The 20,254-nt window shown below is 39.6% G+C and overlaps 1 protein-coding gene across 2 annotated transcripts in view; it reads left to right on the forward strand.

Moving 5' to 3' along the window:
• Positions 1 to 7,784: 7,784 nt before the first annotated feature.
• slc6a5 (solute carrier family 6 member 5) overlaps positions 7,785 to 20,254 on the forward strand; it is a 33,724-nt gene continuing 21,254 nt past the window's right edge. The window contains exons 1-9 of one of the 2 annotated variants that reach the window (XM_047363982.1): positions 7,785 to 7,998; positions 8,889 to 9,335; positions 10,951 to 11,107; positions 11,601 to 11,732; positions 11,859 to 12,032; positions 13,321 to 13,471; positions 14,691 to 14,823; positions 19,130 to 19,264; positions 19,363 to 19,466. In XM_047363982.1, coding sequence (XP_047219938.1) covers positions 7,996 to 7,998; positions 8,889 to 9,335; positions 10,951 to 11,107; positions 11,601 to 11,732; positions 11,859 to 12,032; positions 13,321 to 13,471; positions 14,691 to 14,823; positions 19,130 to 19,264; positions 19,363 to 19,466 — 1,436 coding nt within the window. In that variant the 5' untranslated portion in view covers positions 7,785 to 7,995. Of the gene's footprint in view, positions 7,999 to 8,723; positions 9,336 to 10,950; positions 11,108 to 11,600; positions 11,733 to 11,858; positions 12,033 to 13,320; positions 13,472 to 14,690; positions 14,824 to 19,129; positions 19,265 to 19,362; positions 19,467 to 20,254 lie in introns of those variants that run through there. The other variant, XM_047363983.1, reaches the window with a different exon arrangement.

The following is a 20,254-nucleotide window of genomic DNA, read 5'->3' on the forward strand; positions in this document are numbered from 1 at the left end:
AAATCCCTCTGTAATGTGGGACACTGGTCATTTAAAACGTAATCATGTGAAGTTACTTTTGTTAATTGTTGGTTCTATTTAATTACAGTTCATTTGAATTTTCGCAGTGTTTCTGCATTTTGACACTTATGTAAATAAATAAGACCTATTTTAAATACCTGATTAAGAATGAAAATTCTGATTTGTTTTACATACGTACGTATGGGTTCAAAATAGTGTGTTTAAAAAGGTGAGTTAAAATAGTGGCAACACTGCACAATTTGTAGATTGTACGACATGACAGTTTCTTTGAATTTCTCGGTTTTGCCTCAAAAACTGCATTTTCGATGTTGCATCACAGGTTTTCTATTATATTAAGGTCCTGGGATTGGGCTGACCATCTCGTAATGTTAATCTTGTGATTCAGTTCTAATATACTGCCGCCTTATTGGGTTTTTTGGGGTCTTGCTTAACATCTGTTGCAAAGGCACTTCCCTTTTCACCATTAAGTAACATGATTTTTTAGTTCTGTTGATGTCTTAAAACTGGTCTGTGATCCCTGGTATGCAATAAATAGGCCTGATGCCATAGTATGATAAATGGCCCTATAACATGTTTCCTAAGCCACCATGCTTGATTAAAATGTTCGGGGATCCTCTGACAACCTGTATGCAGCCCCTGAAGAAAACAAATTGGGCAAGTTTGCTTTCATAGGTCCACTAGTAGTTGGGCCATTACCCTTTAGACCAGTCGATATGCTTTTGGCAATTCTGTTTTTGGTTTATTCAGCAGTGGGATTTTGAAGGGGTTTCTTGCCATTTCCTGGGCTTCACATAGGCATATTCAAACTGTGCAGTGTCCACAGGGTACTATAGACCTTTACTCACCCGGAGGTTGATCAGTGGCTAGTTTTTAGTCATTATTTTTAATCTTTTATCCATTTAAATGGTATTTTTCCATTTACTTTCTCACATTTCTGGTTGTGGTTTCCATTTTAAGGCATTTGAGATCATTTTAGCTGAGCAGTCTATCATTTTTTTACACTTCTTTTTAGAGAAGAAACCCTCTTTATGTGCTTCCATTCCCATTTTAATGTCAGTTTTGGTGCCACAAACGTTATTCCTTTTCTTGGCAAGATATACATGGATTTCTAGGAGCACTGGCTCATTGTCCAATTAATACTCTTTGTCCTTTAATATTCTTTTTGACAATTTCCCAGACAGCTGTTCCATTCCCTTGTAGGAAGTGACCTCTGCCCACAATGATGATGTAGGGATTGATTCTTTATACTCAACCTTGGTTAGAGCCATCTTATCCCTGGTGATTTAAAACCTACGTCATTCTGGCAACTGTGCTCTTGGGAATGCTGTCATTTCTGTGATATGGTCATCAGCAAAGGATTTTCTGGTTTGCACAAAGTTTCTTGTTCATCTTTAGGACCTTAAACAGAAAAAAACAGGAAGAGAGGAACAAGTTTTTATTTTGTTGTGGGTTTTTGAATGCATATTAACGTGCACAAATCATTTATTTATTCATGTACTAAGAAGATGCAGTAACCTTTTTTTTTAATTCAGTGATGAATAGAAAATAAAAAAGGCATCCAGATCTGACTGTCCTTTTGTGAAGAGATTATGTGCTTTTGCCAAGAATTTCTTGCTGTTATTGTCCTACTCCAAGCAGCATTCACCGGCAGCATCATCCATCTTCCACGGGTTTCCAGGGACGATGCTAAAAGGTACTTTAGCTTTAAAAAGGCTGACTTAAACCTCTTTACATACTTCATTGAGCAGCTCTGCTTACAATTAAATATTTTCCCTCCTTTTAGGCCTGTGATGAAAAATCCTGAACTCTCAGTGTGATCATTTATAATGGGCCAGAACAGAGTTTGGGTCTGGCTGCTCATATTATTAGGGATTTACAGTCATGTCTTTGATGTAAAGCTTGATTTTACTGGGGTAAAAGAAAACCTTTCTTGAAAAATCAAGACTTTTACCTGTTTTTAGGATTATAAATGTTCTGTTTGGAACATTGTTTTAAAGATAGTTTTTTCAATACTAGAAGCCTTTATTTTTCAACAGTAGGCAAACAGGAAAGAGGGGGAGACATATGTATAATACGCAGTGTATTTAATAGGGTTTTTATGTGATAGACAAACACAAAGTAACATTTAACTGAATTGGAAGGAAAATAATAAATGGTTTTTTAATATTATTTTTAAAAAATCTGAAAAGTGCATTTGTATTTACCATCTTAACTGAAAATCCTTATTAAAACCTCTGTATAAGGCCAGTTGTTCTGTGAATGCCTCAGATTTGCTAGAAAACATCACTGAATAAATGACATAAGGACCAAAGAACACTGCAGACATGTCAGGGATACATTTGTTCAATCATTTAAAGCAGGTTATGGTATAAAACATTTTTCTTGCTTTGCTCTTCTAACAGAGCACTGTTTAATCTTACATTGCAAAATAGAGTATCACAACTACCACTGTCATGATCCTTAGGTGTTTTAGTTTGGGGTATGTTTTATGTCTCTGCTTTCATCATTTACTTGTTTATGTTCTCTAAATGTTGCCATTTTAGTTCAAACCTTTGTTATATTAGTTTTGTAGTTCATTCTTGTGTTCTCTACACATTTAAAATATCTCTGTAAATCTTCTAAGATTTTATTTATCTTCATTCAGCTCCTCTGTTTTAATTAGCCTCCCTACCTCAGCTCTTCTGCTTTAGCTGTTCCTCATTTCCTTCTGATTGCTCTCACTTGCATTCTATGTCTTTCTCCACACTTCCCTCTGTATTAAAGTTCTGGTTTTCATCACTCATTGCTGGATTGTCCATTTTTCCTCGCAGTCCAGCCTAGTTCTATGTCTGTGCTCTGGAATCGTTTTTGATCAAGATTTGTCTTTTTAGATTTTACATAAAAAACAAGTTTCTAGACCAGGTTTTTATCATCTTCGAAACATCACTAAAATCTGAAATATCCTTTTACAGGCTAATGTCACATCTAAGCTTGTATACTGTAACTCCCTTTTAGTAGGTGTTTTTAGTGACAACTAACAGGAAAGATCACATTTCCCCACTTTTGTCTTCCCTCCATTGGTTTCCTGTTGAATTTAGGATTAAATTTAAAGTTCTTACTCTCGCTTACCAAATTCTTAAAGCCTCTCCTCCTCTTTATCTTAAAAACATGATCATACCTTATTGTCAAAAAAGAACACTTCGTTCCCTGACGCCAGGTTTACTTGTGATTCCCCGAGTCCTTAAACATAGAACGGGGGCAGAGCCTTCATTTACCAGGCACCTCATATGTAGAATCAGCTGCCAGCCTGGCTTTAAAATGCTAGGATCTTCTCAGTGTTCAAAGTCAAGCTAAATAGTTTTCTTTTAGAAAAAGCCTTTATTTGATTATTTGTTTAAATACATTTTTATCAATTGCTGGTGTCTTTAAAGTAAAGCACTTGGAGATCGTCTTGTGTTGAAAGGTGCTAAACAAATGAAGTTTAGATTTGATTCTCTTCGTGCCTGCCTGTAAGTTTTTGTTTTGCTATATGAAATCACTTCATATTTCCGTTCTGCTTCCACAGTCCTGTCTGCCTTTTGGTCCAGCTCCTACCTCACAAGCCATGACATCCACTGAAACTGACAGACTAACCATTGTTGAAAAAAGGTCTGCCATGGAAAACCCTACTTGTGGTAGAAAACAAACACTGCATATCACTTTTAACACATTGGACAAAACATTTGAACACACTGTTCAATCCATCATCTGAAAGTGAAAAGGGCATGGCACTACTGCCAACCTAACATTAAAAGGCCACCCACTTAAACTGCCAGACCTTGGAAAGGAGAGGTTTATTCAGAAAAACAGCCAGGATGCCCATGATAACTCTGGAGGAGCTACAGAGATCCGCGGCACAGGTGAGATAATATGTTGACGCAACAACTATTAGTAATGAATTCCACAAAACGGGCCTTTGTGGAGGAGTGCCACAGAAAACTATTGTTGAAAGAAAGCCACAAAAAGACTGTTTGAAGTCTGCCACAAGTCATGTGGGAAAAGGTGCACTGGTTAGATAAGAGCAACATTTTGAGCAACCCCTAAATTAAATTAACACTGTACACATGATTCCCACCATGAAACATAATGGTGGCAGTATCATCATGCTGCCTGGTTGCTTTTCTTCAACAGAGGCTGGAAGCTGATCATATTTGGGACGATGAATTTAACCCAAAAGCAGGGAAATCCTGGAGGACAACCTGTTAGTAACGGCAAGAATTGAGACTGGCGTGCATATTTACCTTCCAGCAGGACCTAACCCAACCTATGGAATGGTTTAGGTCAAGGCATATTTATGTATTGTGGCAAGTGTTGAAAATTGATGTTCACAGTTGCTCTTCATCCAATCTTAATGAAAAAGTCACTAATTGTAAATACAATTTCATTATGTTAAATAAATATTATATTTTGATCAAATGAAACTTGACAATGTTGTTTGGTTTATTTTCTAATACTACTAGGCACATTTGTTAACTGTAGCAGCTTTCCAAAAAGCATTATAGCTACATTAATAAAGTAACCCAACCATCCATCAGAATCATGTAAGTTAAAGGAATAAAACAGCTGTTTTTCGTTAAAGTTTCAGATATGCAGAGTCGACCAATTTGGAATATAAGGTAGGAGGGTCTGTCGACGACGACAATGATGATGGGAACCGGGCGACTGTAGTTGACCCCCTCTGCTGAATCACTGCCTACCATGCGCTGGAAATGAATGCAGCCTCTTATCTCTCAGGCGACAGTGAGAGTGATCAATTAAACTGCACCACCTCATGTAATTAACGAGCGCAGGGGACGCTGGAAACCCCCCATCCTCCTCCTGAGTGAGGCAGTTAGTTCGCCTACTCGATCAGGATCAATTCTGCCAATGTAAGATTCACAAACGATAACTTTAATACACCCATTACACTACAAAAGCTGAGCCAGCTGCATGAAAAGTAAAAAGCTGTAGCTTAATGTATGTAAGTAAGCACACACTAGTTTAGCTTAATCTAAGGGGTAAAAAAAAAATGTGCAAAACACTTTCTGCAGCTGTGACGAATGAAACAGTTAAACTGTTTCTGAGAATCATATAAGCACTGATTGCGTATAAGGGTGTGTGCGTCAGTCCTTGAGATCATTGGGCTCTGGAAGGGACGCAGAAATCAATTACAATTATTCTCTGTTGACAATGTAATTAAACTCCCGGCGGCTTCTAATACAGCCGCCTCTACCTCTTATCTGGAACGGAGGGAGATTTACAAGCGGAAGGCGTGCAGTGTGCATGGCTAATGAACAAGGGCCCGAACGGGACTGCGGGTGACTCTCGCCACACTGAACCCAGCGTGGCGACAGTCTGCCTCAGACCCCACTCAGCTGCCCTGAGATCAGTGCAGTTTAATCAGGATTCTTTTTAGTCTGACACTATTTTTTAAGAGGCTAGAAAAAAGAATTATTATATTTATTTACTTTTTTACACATGCGAACATTATGTTTTTATGTTTATTCTGTATATTCCAAGTTATCGTTCGAAAAATACATTAATACATAAATAAAAACGCATTATTCCCGCAATACCTAAAAGTAATATAGATATGGACCACTTATAAAGATCCCAGTCTAATTAGAATTTAATGGCTGCCATCGTTGTTGTTGAAGGTATTATTAATGTTAAAGCCTATTAATTGAAACTGGGTCTGTTTCCCTTCGTCATTGCGTACTTTTGCAGTTTTGTTGTGTCATAACTAACTGTTTCGGGCATAATATCCACCAGCGGGAGGTCACGTAGAGTTATTATAGTTTGCTCAAGAGGCGTATTCCTTCATATTTCACAGTAGTTCATCGGGAAACGAGAACATTTTAGAGGATTATATACTATTACAATCAATTATTTGTAATATTTAAGTACTGTCGTGGTTATTAGTTTCCATTGTTCGTGAACATACGTAGTAACAATGAAATACAAACTACAAACACATCATGGTTTGAAAACATGGGTGCAAGTGGTTTGTTTACAGGTACGAAATGGAAGTAGGAAAGCTCAAAATGGTACATCGCTGGTACGCAATGGAGTCAGTTGATGAAGGGACAAATTGACCAGGACCTATTGGTTTTCACCACTTGGGCTTTGTAGTTGTAGTCGTTTTGTACTAAACCTTTGCCGGTAATGAATTGAGAAATCTGAAAGTAGCAGACAGTTTTGTGCGTTATGCCAACTGCATTAAATCCGCTCCAATTTAATGCTTTTCGCGCCCACTTTGACCACAGAGGATTTAAAGTAATTTTCTCAAATCTTCTCATAGTCTAATGTACAAAAACGTAGTTGTTTGATTCTGACAGATAAAATGTTCTAGCTGGAGATCCTTAAGAATTCAGTTTTTTTTCAAGGGTCAAAATCTGTCATATTTCATACAAGTTAATTGGCCCAAAAGAGAATCAGGACCAAATAGTCTTTAAAAAGTAATGTACCATTAACAAAAATGACAAGTCAGATTTTCAGCACTTGTATGATTTATCTGTATAATACACGAAAAGACTTAACTACAAAGAAACAAACTGATACGCAGTGGTTTAAGTACATGGGCACGGAATGGTTTGTTTATAGGTATAAAATAGTAGTAGGGAGGGAGGAAATGGGAATACAGGGAGGAGGCAATTGACCCACAGACAATTACAACTAATTAAACAGCGCTCAACAGACGCACATCTGAGCAGTTTTAAACTGAGTAAGGGTGGTTGGAGCTATCCAGTCTGTGGGTGAAAATAGATATTTTGTTATGTGTCTTAATATACAAAGTTAGCTTTACAAAATACATTTCCTTTGTAACGGCTGCTGTAGATATTCCACTTTATCACGGGCCGCTGTACGAATGAGCGAAAGAAATTATTTTTCTAGGCCTCATGATTTTTATTTAAGTGATAGGACAAAGAAAAATAGGCATTCCAACCAACCTTCTGACTTTTTTTGTATCCTCAAGTAACAGAAAGACCAGGACAATGGTATGCGCAATGCAGTGTTTTAGAATCTACAGCGTGGCCCCCTCTGCAGTCACTGCTTCCAGTGGAGGCTCCAGTGGTTGGCTCTAGCTCCTCCTGACGAGTGTAAATTCATAAAGAAAAACTTCTTCCTACGTAAGACTTTAACAAATGAGTAGCCCTGTAAAGACCTTGCCCAGTTTTTTTTTTTTTTACTTGATCAATGCGCCTATAGGTGACGTGTCTAGCCTCAGGCACGCTGTGCGTAAAACCCACGAGGCGACAATAACCTATTAATAGTTCAGGTCATTTTTAGCTCATGCTTCTCAGTATTTTCTGTGAACTTAACCCTTGATTTCCATCCGAATTAAATATTTTTAAAGTAAGAAATGTCATCTTTATCAATCTTATGTTTTTTTTTTTTTTTGTTATTTAAACATTGTCTTTGTCCCATTAGAAGGGTTGATGCGGACTGCATAAAAGGACAAACTTTAAAAATAAAAAATGCCCTGTGGCCATACCTGAAATCCTAACTCAGTATAGAATTGAAACTCCAGCATGAACCCATAATCTCCATCCCAATAAAGCACCCTGTCATTATGTGGGTTGTGGCAATGCACGCGTGGAAGCTACACATCTGTAGTCACGAGTGTATTAATCAGCTCCAGCAATGTTCGACCAGCGCTCACGCTTGCAACGTGCGTAATCAGAACACATACAATTCACGCACGCACAAACGCGCCCCCCATCGCTTTGGCTCCGCTAGTCCCCTTTAAAAAACCCGAATTCAAGCCTAATGATTTATCAAACTCCTATTATCAAGAAAATGTCACGCGAAGGGCACCTTGCTCTGCACTGACGCAAACTACTCCAATCTTTCCCACGGATCCGTAGAAAAACCTTTGCACTTGCTGCTTTGCGCGGCAATAACCACTTCGGCTTCTAGTCCTCTCTTCCTCTTTTTTACAGCTGTTTTCTGCCCGATAGCAGAGCTCTGCACAAAATGGTAAGTGAATAAAAACAACTCCTCTGCTTTGCACCTGCAGCCGAATCAATCTTTAAATTGTTTTATGATCTATTTTTTATTAGCCTGGCAGTTTACTAAAGTAGTTTTCGACGCTGAAACAGTTGCGCTGTCCGTGGTGCTGAAACGTAGAAAACTTTCCTTCATCGACTTTCAGCAAGCGCTCCTGTAAGGCTGTTTTATATGTTGTAAAGATCTGTATGTGATTTAAGAGTTGAAATCTGAGGAATTGTATTTAAAAGTGTTTACTTTTTTGATCGTTACAGTTTTTTTTTCGTTTTATATGGCGAATAGTTTTATAAAAATAGGTTGGTTACCTTTCTCACTAATTTTAAACGCAACAAAGCATTAATCAATCATTTTTTATCTGGAGGATTTTCTGGTTGCTTTCCCGCCCCCTCTACGTTACATTCCAGGGAGTCATTTTTTAATTCCGCCGCCGCAGGTCCAGCTCAACCCGTAACGCCGGTGATCTCGCATGCCTGCGGGGAGAGCGAAGCCTCCCAGAGACCCGGAGCAGCTTGTCTATTGGCCATAAAAATCAGTGGATGTGTGTGGCTGAATGACATGAGGAGGAAATGGGGCGTAAAATTAAAGAATCTTGCAGAAAGCGAGAACTGGAGAAGGAAAGCAAAACGGCACCCCTCCTCCTTTAACGCGCACACAAATACTGTGCATTCATAGGCTGCAGAAAAACGCACCAAAAGAGAAATGTACCAAAATCCAAAGACTTCTCCAGAAAAAAACCTGCAGAGAGTTGAACATTTTTAACCTCAGTAGCAGCAGACATGGGCTGCAGCAGCATTGAGCCTTTATGGTTTCTACCTAAGCGTCGCCGTTCCTGTCGCTGATTTGTCACTTTTGTGTTCCAGAATTTCTCTGAGCAGAGAGACATGGCCAAGCAACCGACCGGCGCTCCTGCAGGCTACATCCCAATGCAGCAGCAAGAGGGAGCGGCGGGATTTACAGCAAACAAACCGGACAACGCGGTGTCATGTCAACCACACGCCCCTCACCATCAACCCGCGTCCCAGCCGCCACCTCCGTGCAACGAGAGTAAAACTTTTTGTCCCACGGAAAATAAACCGGGAGAACCGGACTCCAATAAGGAGTATGGGACGTTTAAAAGCACACCGGCGCCTCCTGTCCCCGGATCAGTGGCCATCAATTCGGCCTTCAGGAAGGATTCCTCCGGCGACCCGCTCCGGGCCACCGCGGTGCAAAACAACACCCCGGGCAACTGGACGGCTATGAGCCAGACCACCATCATACTGGGAACAGACGGGAACACGTCTGTTCAGCCCGGGACTGTAACGGGGGTAAGTGTGCTAAATGAGCCGTTTCCTTAAAGGAGAGCGGAGCGGCTGCTGGAGGCAGGTGCGCTGCGGATGTTTCTGCGTGGCACTGATTAAAATGAAAAAGAAGGATGAATGGATCTGAAGGGTTTAAGCCTCTGGCGGCGTCATATACAGCAGATCAAACATTCAGAGTATGTGGAGGTTTAGGTTGTTTCTTGATTTCTGAAGCTCTGATTTTTGGCTTTGCTTTTACACCGAAGACACAATGAAACGAGGCATGTGACTTGTTTAAGAGATTATGTTTTATGCTTAGCTGTTGTTATAAAGATCAACTTATAGATGACTCAGTTATCGCGGTTTTTTACTAGAAATAGAAATAATTGTGGAAGGTTAAGCTTGGTTTGATTTGCTGCGTGTGAATATAGCTCTAAATATAGATTTTTAAAGTCATACAGTAATGGGTATTGAGTGATTGTGAGATTAACCTATGTAGTTAAGATAGACTGAGTAGGAGCTGATCATGTAACCTCAAAGGCTTAAATCTTGCAAGTGCATGTGACTGGTTTTAGGTTGGACTCCTGAGTTTGTTCTTCGTCTGTTTTCTGATTCCCTCTGCATCCGATTGATGCAAGCACAACTTTAAATCCCGCTTATGTCAGCAGAAAAGTACGCATGTCAAATAGAGATTATTATCTAGTCTATTATTCAGTGCTATTGAGAATAACCGTTTGCCCTTTACAAATATATATCAATTGCGGTTAACATGTTATAATTGATTTTGAACGCAAATAAAGGCTTGAAGTGGTTTGGACTGTATGATTTGGCTCTTACTCTCGCGGTATTTGTCGGTGTTCCCTGCTCCCAGCTGACGCACTTGGTACAGCCCAGCAGCCCAGGTATTTCCCGCCAGACAAGCTGCACTGAATAAGACTGCGGATCGTTTCCTATCGCTGCCAGGACATCCCTTTCTCACACACTCACACACACACAGACGCATGCACACACGTTTCAATGCACGCTAGGTTTTATTTTTATTTTTCTTTTCACCACTCTGTTTTGCTCTGCCTAATGTTGTATTGACTCTTTGCACCCAAAATATGTGCTCTATTGACAGAAAGCAATTTTTAAATATGCGCAGCTGAAGATAGAAATTAGGCATAAATGTATTATTTTTGACATTTCCAATGGTCAAATATGCTTAACAGGACAAAATACTGAACGAATGATTAGTTGAAGTTTTTTTTTCAGAAAATATTATACCCAACACTTTTTCTGAGACGTTATTCTGCCCCTTTAATATAAGTACATAAATTGTCTAAAGATTTAAGAAGCTACTCACTTATTAAATAAATAAGTGCTTTTTACAGTAGTGCATTTTTATGTTTGCTATATTCTTGTGAACTGGTCTAAATTTATGTCTTCTGTCTGTGATGACATTCATTTGCATTTTGATATTCTACAAACTGTGTAACACTTTGGTCAGCTCTTGTTTTAAATGTGCTTTAAAAATAAAATGACTTGCGCTAGCCGTTCAGAACCAGGTTAACTGGTTATTTGGCAGGCCGTTTACTTTGAGTTTGGTTTGGCTACAGTTTAGTTTTTAAATTAGAGAATTATATTTTTTTCCTCCTCATAGGCGGACGATGATGATGATGATGATGAGGGGGGAGATGAGAATAAGGCCAGAGGAAACTGGTCCAATAAACTGGATTTTATTCTGTCCATGGTTGGCTATGCGGTGGGACTAGGAAATGTGTGGAGGTTCCCTTATCTTGCCTTCCGAAATGGTGGAGGTAAGAGCTCTGATTCAATCTGCTCAACTGTAAAATGATTTTAAATGCTTCGGTTGAGGTTCACTTTTTGTGTTAAATAAACAGCAACAAAAAACAGCGAGGATTTATATTTCTTTGTTAAGAAAAAAAAAATATATATATATATTAAATTTAAACAAAAAAGTACTTTGACATATGCTTGATGGCCTAAAACCAGGAATAAAATACTATGTTGAAGTGTGAAACTTTGGGAAATGGTTGTTTTTCTCAGAGCGATTGTTTTAATAAAAATGAAAAAGTAAACAAAAACTACTATTTGCATCAGAAACAGTTAAAACATTTAATAGATTTTGATTTTAATATTATTAATAATAATTTTTTTTAACATAACCAGCCCAGGGGTAATTCTAATCAGTCTAATCATCTTCATATTGACAAAAACTCAATTTTTATATATTTTGAGGGTGTTTATTTTCTGAGTTCTGAACTGAACTCTGTGTAATGTTCTTTCCAGGAGCTTTTTTGATTCCCTATCTGACAATGCTGGGCATAGCCGGGATCCCAATCTTTTTGCTGGAAGTGTCCCTGGGCCAGTTTGCCAGCCAGGGGCCTGTGTCAGTTTGGAAGTGCATTCCGGCTCTTCAAGGTAAACTGGCGCTACTAATAAAACAAAATTGTATAAAAAAATAAATCAGAAAATGAAATAATGATCAAGATCTCTCAAATTCTCTAAAGAATAATTTATATATTTCGTCTCATTTATTTATTTTAGGTTGCGGGATTGCCATGTTGATAATATCTGTCTTGATAGCCATATACTATAACATTATAATGTGCTGGACATTGTACTACCTGTTCGCTTCGTTGAAGGGCTCACTCCCATGGGCTAACTGTAAGAATGAGTGGAACACGCTGGAATGTAAGGACAAAGACATGCTGCTGTTAGGTAAGACATACACCTTCACACACTCACACACATTCACCAAAAGCCCCCCTCTCACTCTCCACAATGCGCAATGCGTCATGACTCCCTCAGCCGAGGTGTCCTGCAGTATAATGAATCCTGACCCACGATCTCTGCAGTGTGTGACTATCAGTGACAAATTAAGAGCTGCTCACTCATCTGTCTGGTGCGTTTCTAATAATGAGGGCTGATATACAGGGGCCTCAGTGTAACATATCAAATTATTAACGGTACAAAATATGACTGAAATCTGGTTTAAATTCTTTCGTGTGATGATCTCATAATACATTTATGTTTTCATAATATTGTAATAATTTTATATGCTGTGTACACCTGGATCAGTCTCTAACGTTGCAATTCTTAAAGAAACCATTTCAAAAACTGCGTTTTGCTTTAAAGAAATTGCCAAGAATCGAACATATAGTCATTTCACGTCGTTGTGCGTCGAAAAACATGAAAACTGGCAACATTTGGTGTAACATTTGTCCTCAACGATTCTGTGAATTCAGCACTAAAACTGCTTGCTTAACAAATTTACTGTACGCACTGGGCTGCTGCAGTGCTGCAGTGAGCCCGACACTGACCTCTGCTGGTGAAATGAACTTAATACCTCTGTATGTTTCCTGTCAATGAAAAAAATCCACAAATTTATAAATTAGATTCAATTTCTTTAGTTTGCTTGGTGCAGGAACTGCAATATGGAACATACTGCTTGTAAAACCTGCTCATTACATCATATAATTTAAATATTCATATTAACAAAAATGTTTCTTTACATGTTAATTTAATGGTGCTTTAAAATGTTTAAATGTTGAAGGTTAGTGGCTCCTGTTATTGAGGGTTGGGCAATTCCTTGCTACTTATTTAAAAACAGCAACAAAAAAGGAACTCAGTTTTGGATACGCACTTCTATTTGTAAAGCAACAGTGGTACATTTCAATCTTATAGAGTAGTTGGAGTAGTTATAGAGAGATGGTAAAAACCTAAATTTTAAGTATAAGAGGTGGAGTCTCAAAGCATTTGAGTTCCTTAAATGGAATAATGTGTCTCTCAAAATCTCTCCAAAAAGTTTTTCTAACTTTCTGTGCCTCAGAGTCTTCACACCACCAACTCCATGGTGCAGCAACCTCCTATCAGTCCGTTTTCCCCTGTAAATCACGTCCATCTGTTCAATTCCATTTTACATTGTGTGGTAAACTAAGCAAACAGCAACATAACCCTCTGTGCACACCTCTGCCAGTTCAAATGTGTTGGTTTCTGATTGGAACAGACTCGTGCATCCTGCGGGACAAAAACTCAATTTCCATCAAGAACTCCACTTTCTGTGTGTCTGCAAATGCCATGGGAAACCTGACAAAGCTGCTTAACATGACAGTGGACAGCAACAAGACCTACGTCAGCCCTAGTGAGGAATACTTCAAGTGAGTCTATTTTCTAACAGAAAAGAATTTCAATTTGTTAGCAAAATTTGATTGGTATCTATTGTCAAGACATTCTTTTACATGGTAGAGATAACAAAAAAAACGCTTCTCTACAAAGAGCACTATTTGGTTGTAACATACAAGTCCAAGTCTAGACTTAAAGTCTAAGAGTCTTATATTGTTGTTTTAAAACACTGCAATTAGCTTTACTAGTTTTGCAAAGACAACTACATTTATTCTCACAGGAGAACCAATAACTAGAAAATGATCGTAAAACTGTTCATGGGTGGCCATCTTCTGTCTTTGTGGCATAAACAATTCTTCTTGTTCAGTCTAAAGTATGTACAGTGCCAGAAGCCCTTATACCCGTTGAAAGGTTTTACATTTTTGTAAGTTAAATCCACAACTGTCAAGACATTTTATTAAGATTTGAAGTGATAGACCAAGAAAGTAGACAGAAAATGCTTTTTTTTTCTTTCTTTCTTTCTTTCTTTCTTTTTCTTTCTTTCTTTCTTTCTTTCATCTGGGCGTTTTTTCAATAAGAGCTTTTGCCACTCATCTACAAAGGGCAGATTTGTCAATTGCACAACTAACAGCTGTCCTTTTGACAAATTCTGTTCTCTAATGTTCTCAAACAAACCTCTGAGGCCTTCATAGAACAGCTCCATTTATGCTGATAGTAAATTACTAAAACATGGAATCTGTTTATGAATTACGTAACTATTGAAGGGATTGGTTGCACTGGAATTTACTAAAGGGTATCAAAATAAAAAGGTCTGGATTTATGTACACGCCATGGTTTTCAAAATTTTAGTTGAAAAAAGAACAAAACAAAAACATAAATATTTTACCTTCCAACTCAGCTATACACTACACTAAATCCCAGTAAAATACATTGAAACTTATGGTTATAACATATAAAAATGTTCAGGGGGCATGAATCCTTTTGCAAAGCATCTTGGAAGTGTCGTCAAACATGACAAGCAAATCAATTATATTTTAGTCAAAGAAAGTGACATTAGATTATTGGATAACACTGATTTATATGAGAACTTGCTGAAAGTCAAACAGCTCTAAAAGACCCCATTGACTTGTGGGATTTATGCATGCAAACGAAAAAATGTATACATTTTCAGTTTAACATAAAAAATTTTTTTATCTGCATTGAAATATTCAGTTGTGTTGAACTTGAATTTAACCCATTGCCTTACACCTGCAGGTACAATGTGTTGCATATTTCCAAAGGCATCGAATATCCAGGAGACATCCGCTGGGCTCTGGCAGGGTGCCTTTTCCTTGCCTGGCTCATCGTCTACGCTTCGTTAGCCAAAGGGATCAAGTCTTCAGGCAAAGTAAAAAGACACACAAAAAACTTTTCCACTGTTCACTTCACCTTGTTTAGATCAAATTAAACTTGCAAATTTACTTAATTATTATAATATTCAGACTACATAAATATTGTAAAGGCCTCATCCAAGCTGATTAAGCTGATTAAAATACATGGCTCAAAAAAATAAAGGGAACACTCAAATAACACATCCTAGATCTGAATGATTGAAATATTCTCACTGAATACTTTGGTCTGTACAAAGTTGAATGTGCTGACAACAAAATCACACAAAAATCAATGGAAATCAAATTTATTTACCAATGGAGGCCTGGATTTGGAGTCACACACAAAATGAAAGTGGAAAAACACACTACAGTCTGATCCGACTTTGATGTAATGTCCTTAAAACAAGTCAAAATGAGGCTCAGTATTGTGTGTGACCTCCACGTGCCTTTATGACCTCCCTACAACACCTGAGCATGTTCCTGATGAGACGGCGGATGGTCTCCTGAGGGATCTCCTCCAAGACCTGGACTATAGCATCCACCAACTCCTGGACAGTCTGTGGTGCAACATGACGTTGGTGGATGGAGCGAGACATGATGTCCCAGATGTGCTCAACCGGATTCAGGTCTGGAGAACGGGCGGGCCAGTCCATAGCTTCAATGTCTTCATCTTGCAGGAACTGCTGACACACTCCAGCCACATGAGGTCTAGCATTGTCCTGCATTAGGAGGAACCCAGAGCCAACCGCACCAGCATATGGTCTCACAAGGGGTCTGAGGATCTCATCTCGGTACCTAATGGCAGTCAGGTTACCTCTGGCGAGCACATGGAGGACTGTGCGTCCCTTCAAAGAAATGCCACCCCACACCATTACTGACCCACTGCCAAACCGGTCATGCTGAAGGATGTTGCAGGCAACAGATTGCTGTCCACGGTGTCTCCAGACTCTGTCACGTCTGTCACATGTGCTCAGTGTGAACCTGCTTTCATCTGTGAAGAGCACAGGGCGTCAGTGGTGAATTTGCCAATCCTGGTGTTCTCTGGCAAATGCCAAGCGTCCCGCACGGTGTTGGGCTGTGAGCACAAGCCCCATTTGTGGACGTAGGGCCCTCATACCATCCTCATGGAGTCCTGCTGCTGGGTTGTTGCCCTCCTATGGCCTCCTCCACGTCTCCTGGTGTACAGGCCTGTCTCCTGGTAGCGCCTCCAGGCTCTGGACACTACGCTGACAGACACAGCAAACCTTCTTGCCACAGCTCGCATTGATGTGCCATCCTGGATGAGCTGCACCACCTGAGCCACTTGTGTGGGTTGTAGAATCCGTCTCATGCTACCACGAGTGTGAAAGCACCACCAACATTCAAAAGTGACCAAAACATCTACCAGAAAACATAGGTACTGAGAAGTGGTCTGTGGTCCCCACCTGCAGAACCACTCCTTTATGGAGTGTCTTGCTAATCGCCAAAGATTTCCCCCTGTTGTCTATTTCATTTGCACAACAGCATGTGAAACTGATTGTCAATCAGTGTTGCTTCCTAAGTGGACAGTTTGATTTCACAGAAGTTTGATTTACTTGGAGTTATATCGTGTTGTTAAAGTGTTCCCTTTATTTTTTTGTTGGCACACAGGAACAGTAAATAAAGGGATGCTCCCACAATGCCTGGAGCAGAATGTAAAACCACTTGTCCAGGTTGAAATTTTTTGAATGTTGTTGTTTTTCTTCCCTGGAAAAGTAAACACATTTTGAAAGAAAAATGCAAAAACTTATTATAGTGCTCAGATTATTATAAGAGTCATTTAGGAAGGATGTGAGATCACTTTCATACATAGACTGGCCAGGGCTAGCTTTGAAATAACCCGGTGGAGAATATTTAGGTGGTGATGAAGAAAGCTTTACTGTCCAACCATCATTACCTCACGACTTTTTAAATAATTTACACAAAGCTCAATAAAAAATACACTCACCGGCCACTTTATTAGGTACACCTGTCCAACTGCTCGTTAATGCAAATTTCTTATCAGCCAATCACATGGCAGCAACTCAATGCATTTAGGCATGTAGACATGGTCAAGATTATCTGCTGCAGTTCAAACCAAGCATCAGAAGAAGAAAGGTGATTTAAGTGACTTTGAACGTGGCATGGTTGTTGGTGCCAGACAGGCAGGTCTGAGTATTTCAGAAACTGCTGATCTACTGAGATTTTCACGCACTAATATCTCTCGGGTTTACAGAGAATGGTCCGAAAAAGAGAAAATGCCCAGTGAGCAGCAGTTCTTTGGGCGCAAATGCCTTGTTGATGCCAAAGGTCAGAGGAGAATGGCCATACTGGTTCGAGCTGATAGAAAGGCAACAGTAACTCAAATAACCACTCGTTACAACCAAGGCATGCAGAAGAGCATCTCTAAACGTACAACACGTCGAACCTTGAGGCGGATGGGCTACAGCAGCAAAAGACCACACCGGGTGCCACTTCTGTCAGCTAAGGACAGGAAACGGAGGCTACAATTCGCACAGGCTCAACAAAATTGGACAATAGAAGGTTGGAAAAACGTTGCCTGGTCTAATGAGTCTCGATTTCTGCCTTCAACATTCGGATGGTAGGGTCAGAATTTGGCGTCAGCAACATGAAAGCATGGATCCATCCTGCCTTGTATCAACGGTTCTGGCTGGTGGTGTAATGGTGTGGGGGATATTTTCTTGGCACACTTTGGGCCCCTTAGTACCAATTGAGCATCGTGTCAACGCCACAACCTTCCTGAGTATTGTTGCTGACCATGTCCATCCCTTTATGACCACAGTGTACCCATCTTCTGATGGTTACTTCCAGCAGGATAACGCGCCATGTCATAAAGCACGAATCATCTCAGACTGGTTTCTTGAACATGACAATGAGTTCACTGGACTCAAATGGCCTCCAGAATCTCCAGATCTCAATCCAATAGAGCATCTTTGGGATGTGGTGGAACGGGAGATTCGCATCATGGATGCAGCCGACAAATCTGCAGCATCTGTGTGATGCTATCATGTCAATGTGGACCAAATTCTCTGAGGAATGTTTTCAGTACCTTGTTGAATCTATGCCACAAAGGATTAAGGCAGTTCTTAAGGCAAAAGGGGGTCCAACCCGGTACTAGCAAGGTGTACCTCATAAAGTGGCCGGTGAGTGAATGTGCTATTTTTTAAGGGTTTTGAAACAAGGCCAATGCAAATGCAAACTGCAGTAAAGTTGCTCCAACAAAATATCACTACAGCATTTTTTTTCTTGCTTTTGGTCAGGCAGCGTGAAATGTTATTTTGTGTGTAGAAAGTATGAGATGAAATAAAATGTTTCCCAGACTACATGTTACTTTAAAAAAAATCCACACACAAAAAGAAATACATATCAATTAAAACAAAAACAACTTTGTCACAAAATGGTTTGAGCAGCGTCTTTTACAGTGTCTCACAAAGTATTCATACCTAGTGAACCTTTTTACTTTTTTGTGTTACAACCACAAACCCCCATGTATTTTATTGAAGTATGATAAACCAACACAAAGCAGTGCATGATTGTGAAGTTGACTACAAATAAAAATATAAAAAGTGTGGCATGCATTTGTATTCAACCCCTTCTGGGTCAATATCATTTGCTGTGATTACAGTTTCAAGCGTTTTGATGTTTGTATCAACAAGCTTCACACATTCAGAGACTGAAAATTTGTCATTTTGTTCTTTGCAAAATAGCTTAAGCTCAGTCTAGTTGGATGGAAAGCATCTGTTATCAGCTTTCAAGTCTTGCACCAGTTTCTTTATTGAATTTAGGTCTGAACCATTCTAAACCGTTCCATTGTAGCTCTGGCTGGTTGTTTAGAGTTGCCCTGCTGGGAGATGAACCTCTGCCCCAGTCTCAAGTCTTGTGCTGCCTCTAACAGGCTGCTATTACCGTACCACCACAGTAAGCATGGTGTTTTCAAGGTGTTGTGTCATATTCGGTTTCTGCCACATATAGCCTGCCATACTATTTATTTGGTCTTAATGATCTTGTTTGTTCACTAATGTTCTCTAAAAAACCTCTGAGGCCTTCACAGAACAGTTGCATTTAAACTGAGATTAAATCAAACAAACATAAACATCCTTTATTGTTTAGATGACTTCTGAAGACAATTGGTTGGACCTGATTATATTTATGGTTATCAGAGTAAAAGAGGCCAAATGCAAAAGCATGCCACACTTTTCAGTTTTTTTTTATTTTCACTTCACAATTATGTCCTGCTTTGTGTTGGTACTGACACGTTTTTTCTGTTCAATTCTCCCACATATGCTTTCTCTTCCCTCTGACCAGGTGGTTTATTTCACAGCCACATTTCCTTACGTGGTGCTGGTCATCCTTCTGATTAGAGGAGTCACCCTCCCTGGTGCCGCCGACGGCATCCTTTACTTTATCACACCAAAATGGGAAAAACTCAATGATGCAAAGGTAGACAGTGTTCCTGCCTTTATCACAAAACACAATGGTCTTGCAGCAAAAAAAAAAAAGAAGAAAAAGTCACCTGTAGCTGCTGTCCTCTTCCTCAGGTGTGGAAAGACGCTGCAACTCAGATATTCTTCTCTTTGTCGGCTGCCTGGGGAGGCCTGATTACACTCTCCTCCTACAATAAGTTTCACAATAACTGCTACAGGTAAACACTTAAAAGGTAAACTACGCGTCTATCAGACACATTAAACCTAAGACCACAGATGCATGATGCTGTATCTGTATGTGTGATGGAAATGTCCCAATAACTAACAGTTTTAGTTGCATATTTCAGTGTTTCTTTAATTAATGGTCACTGTTTTCAACAGTGGCGCAGTTGGTAGCACTGTTGCCTTGCAGCAAGAAGGTCCTGGGTTCGATTCCCGACCGGGGGTCTTTCTGCATGGAGTTTGCATGTTCTCCTTGTGCATGTGTGGGTTCTCACCAGGTACTCTGGCTTCCTCCCACAGTCCAAAGACATGCCTGTTAGGTTAATTGGTCACTCTAAATTGTCCTTAGGTGTACGAGTGTGTGCATGGTTGTTTGTGTGTTGCCCTGTGATGGACTGGCGACCTGTCCAGGGTGTACCCTGCCTCTTGCCCATAGACTGCTGGAGATAGGCACCAGCTACCCCGTGACCCACTATGGAATAAGCGGTAGAAAATGACTGACTGACTGACTGTTTTCAACTATAAATATCAAAAATCTATTTATCACATCTTACTGATTTGATATCCTGTTGTTTAAATAAAAAGAACTAGTTTGGCTTTAATTGGAGAACAAAGCAGCAGATATGGTTCTTTGTGTCAAGTGATGCACCACCTAGTGTTTGTCTTTTGTACTAACACATTTCAGATTAACACAGTTTTTCTCCTTGTCACCAGAGGGCACTGTTATACCTGTTTTACTGACAGCCTATATCATGCACCAGCATGTATTGGAATATTACTATAC

Source organism: Girardinichthys multiradiatus, chromosome 4 (genome assembly GCF_021462225.1).
Source record: "Girardinichthys multiradiatus isolate DD_20200921_A chromosome 4, DD_fGirMul_XY1, whole genome shotgun sequence".
NCBI classification, from domain to species: Eukaryota; Metazoa; Chordata; class Actinopteri; order Cyprinodontiformes; family Goodeidae; genus Girardinichthys; species Girardinichthys multiradiatus.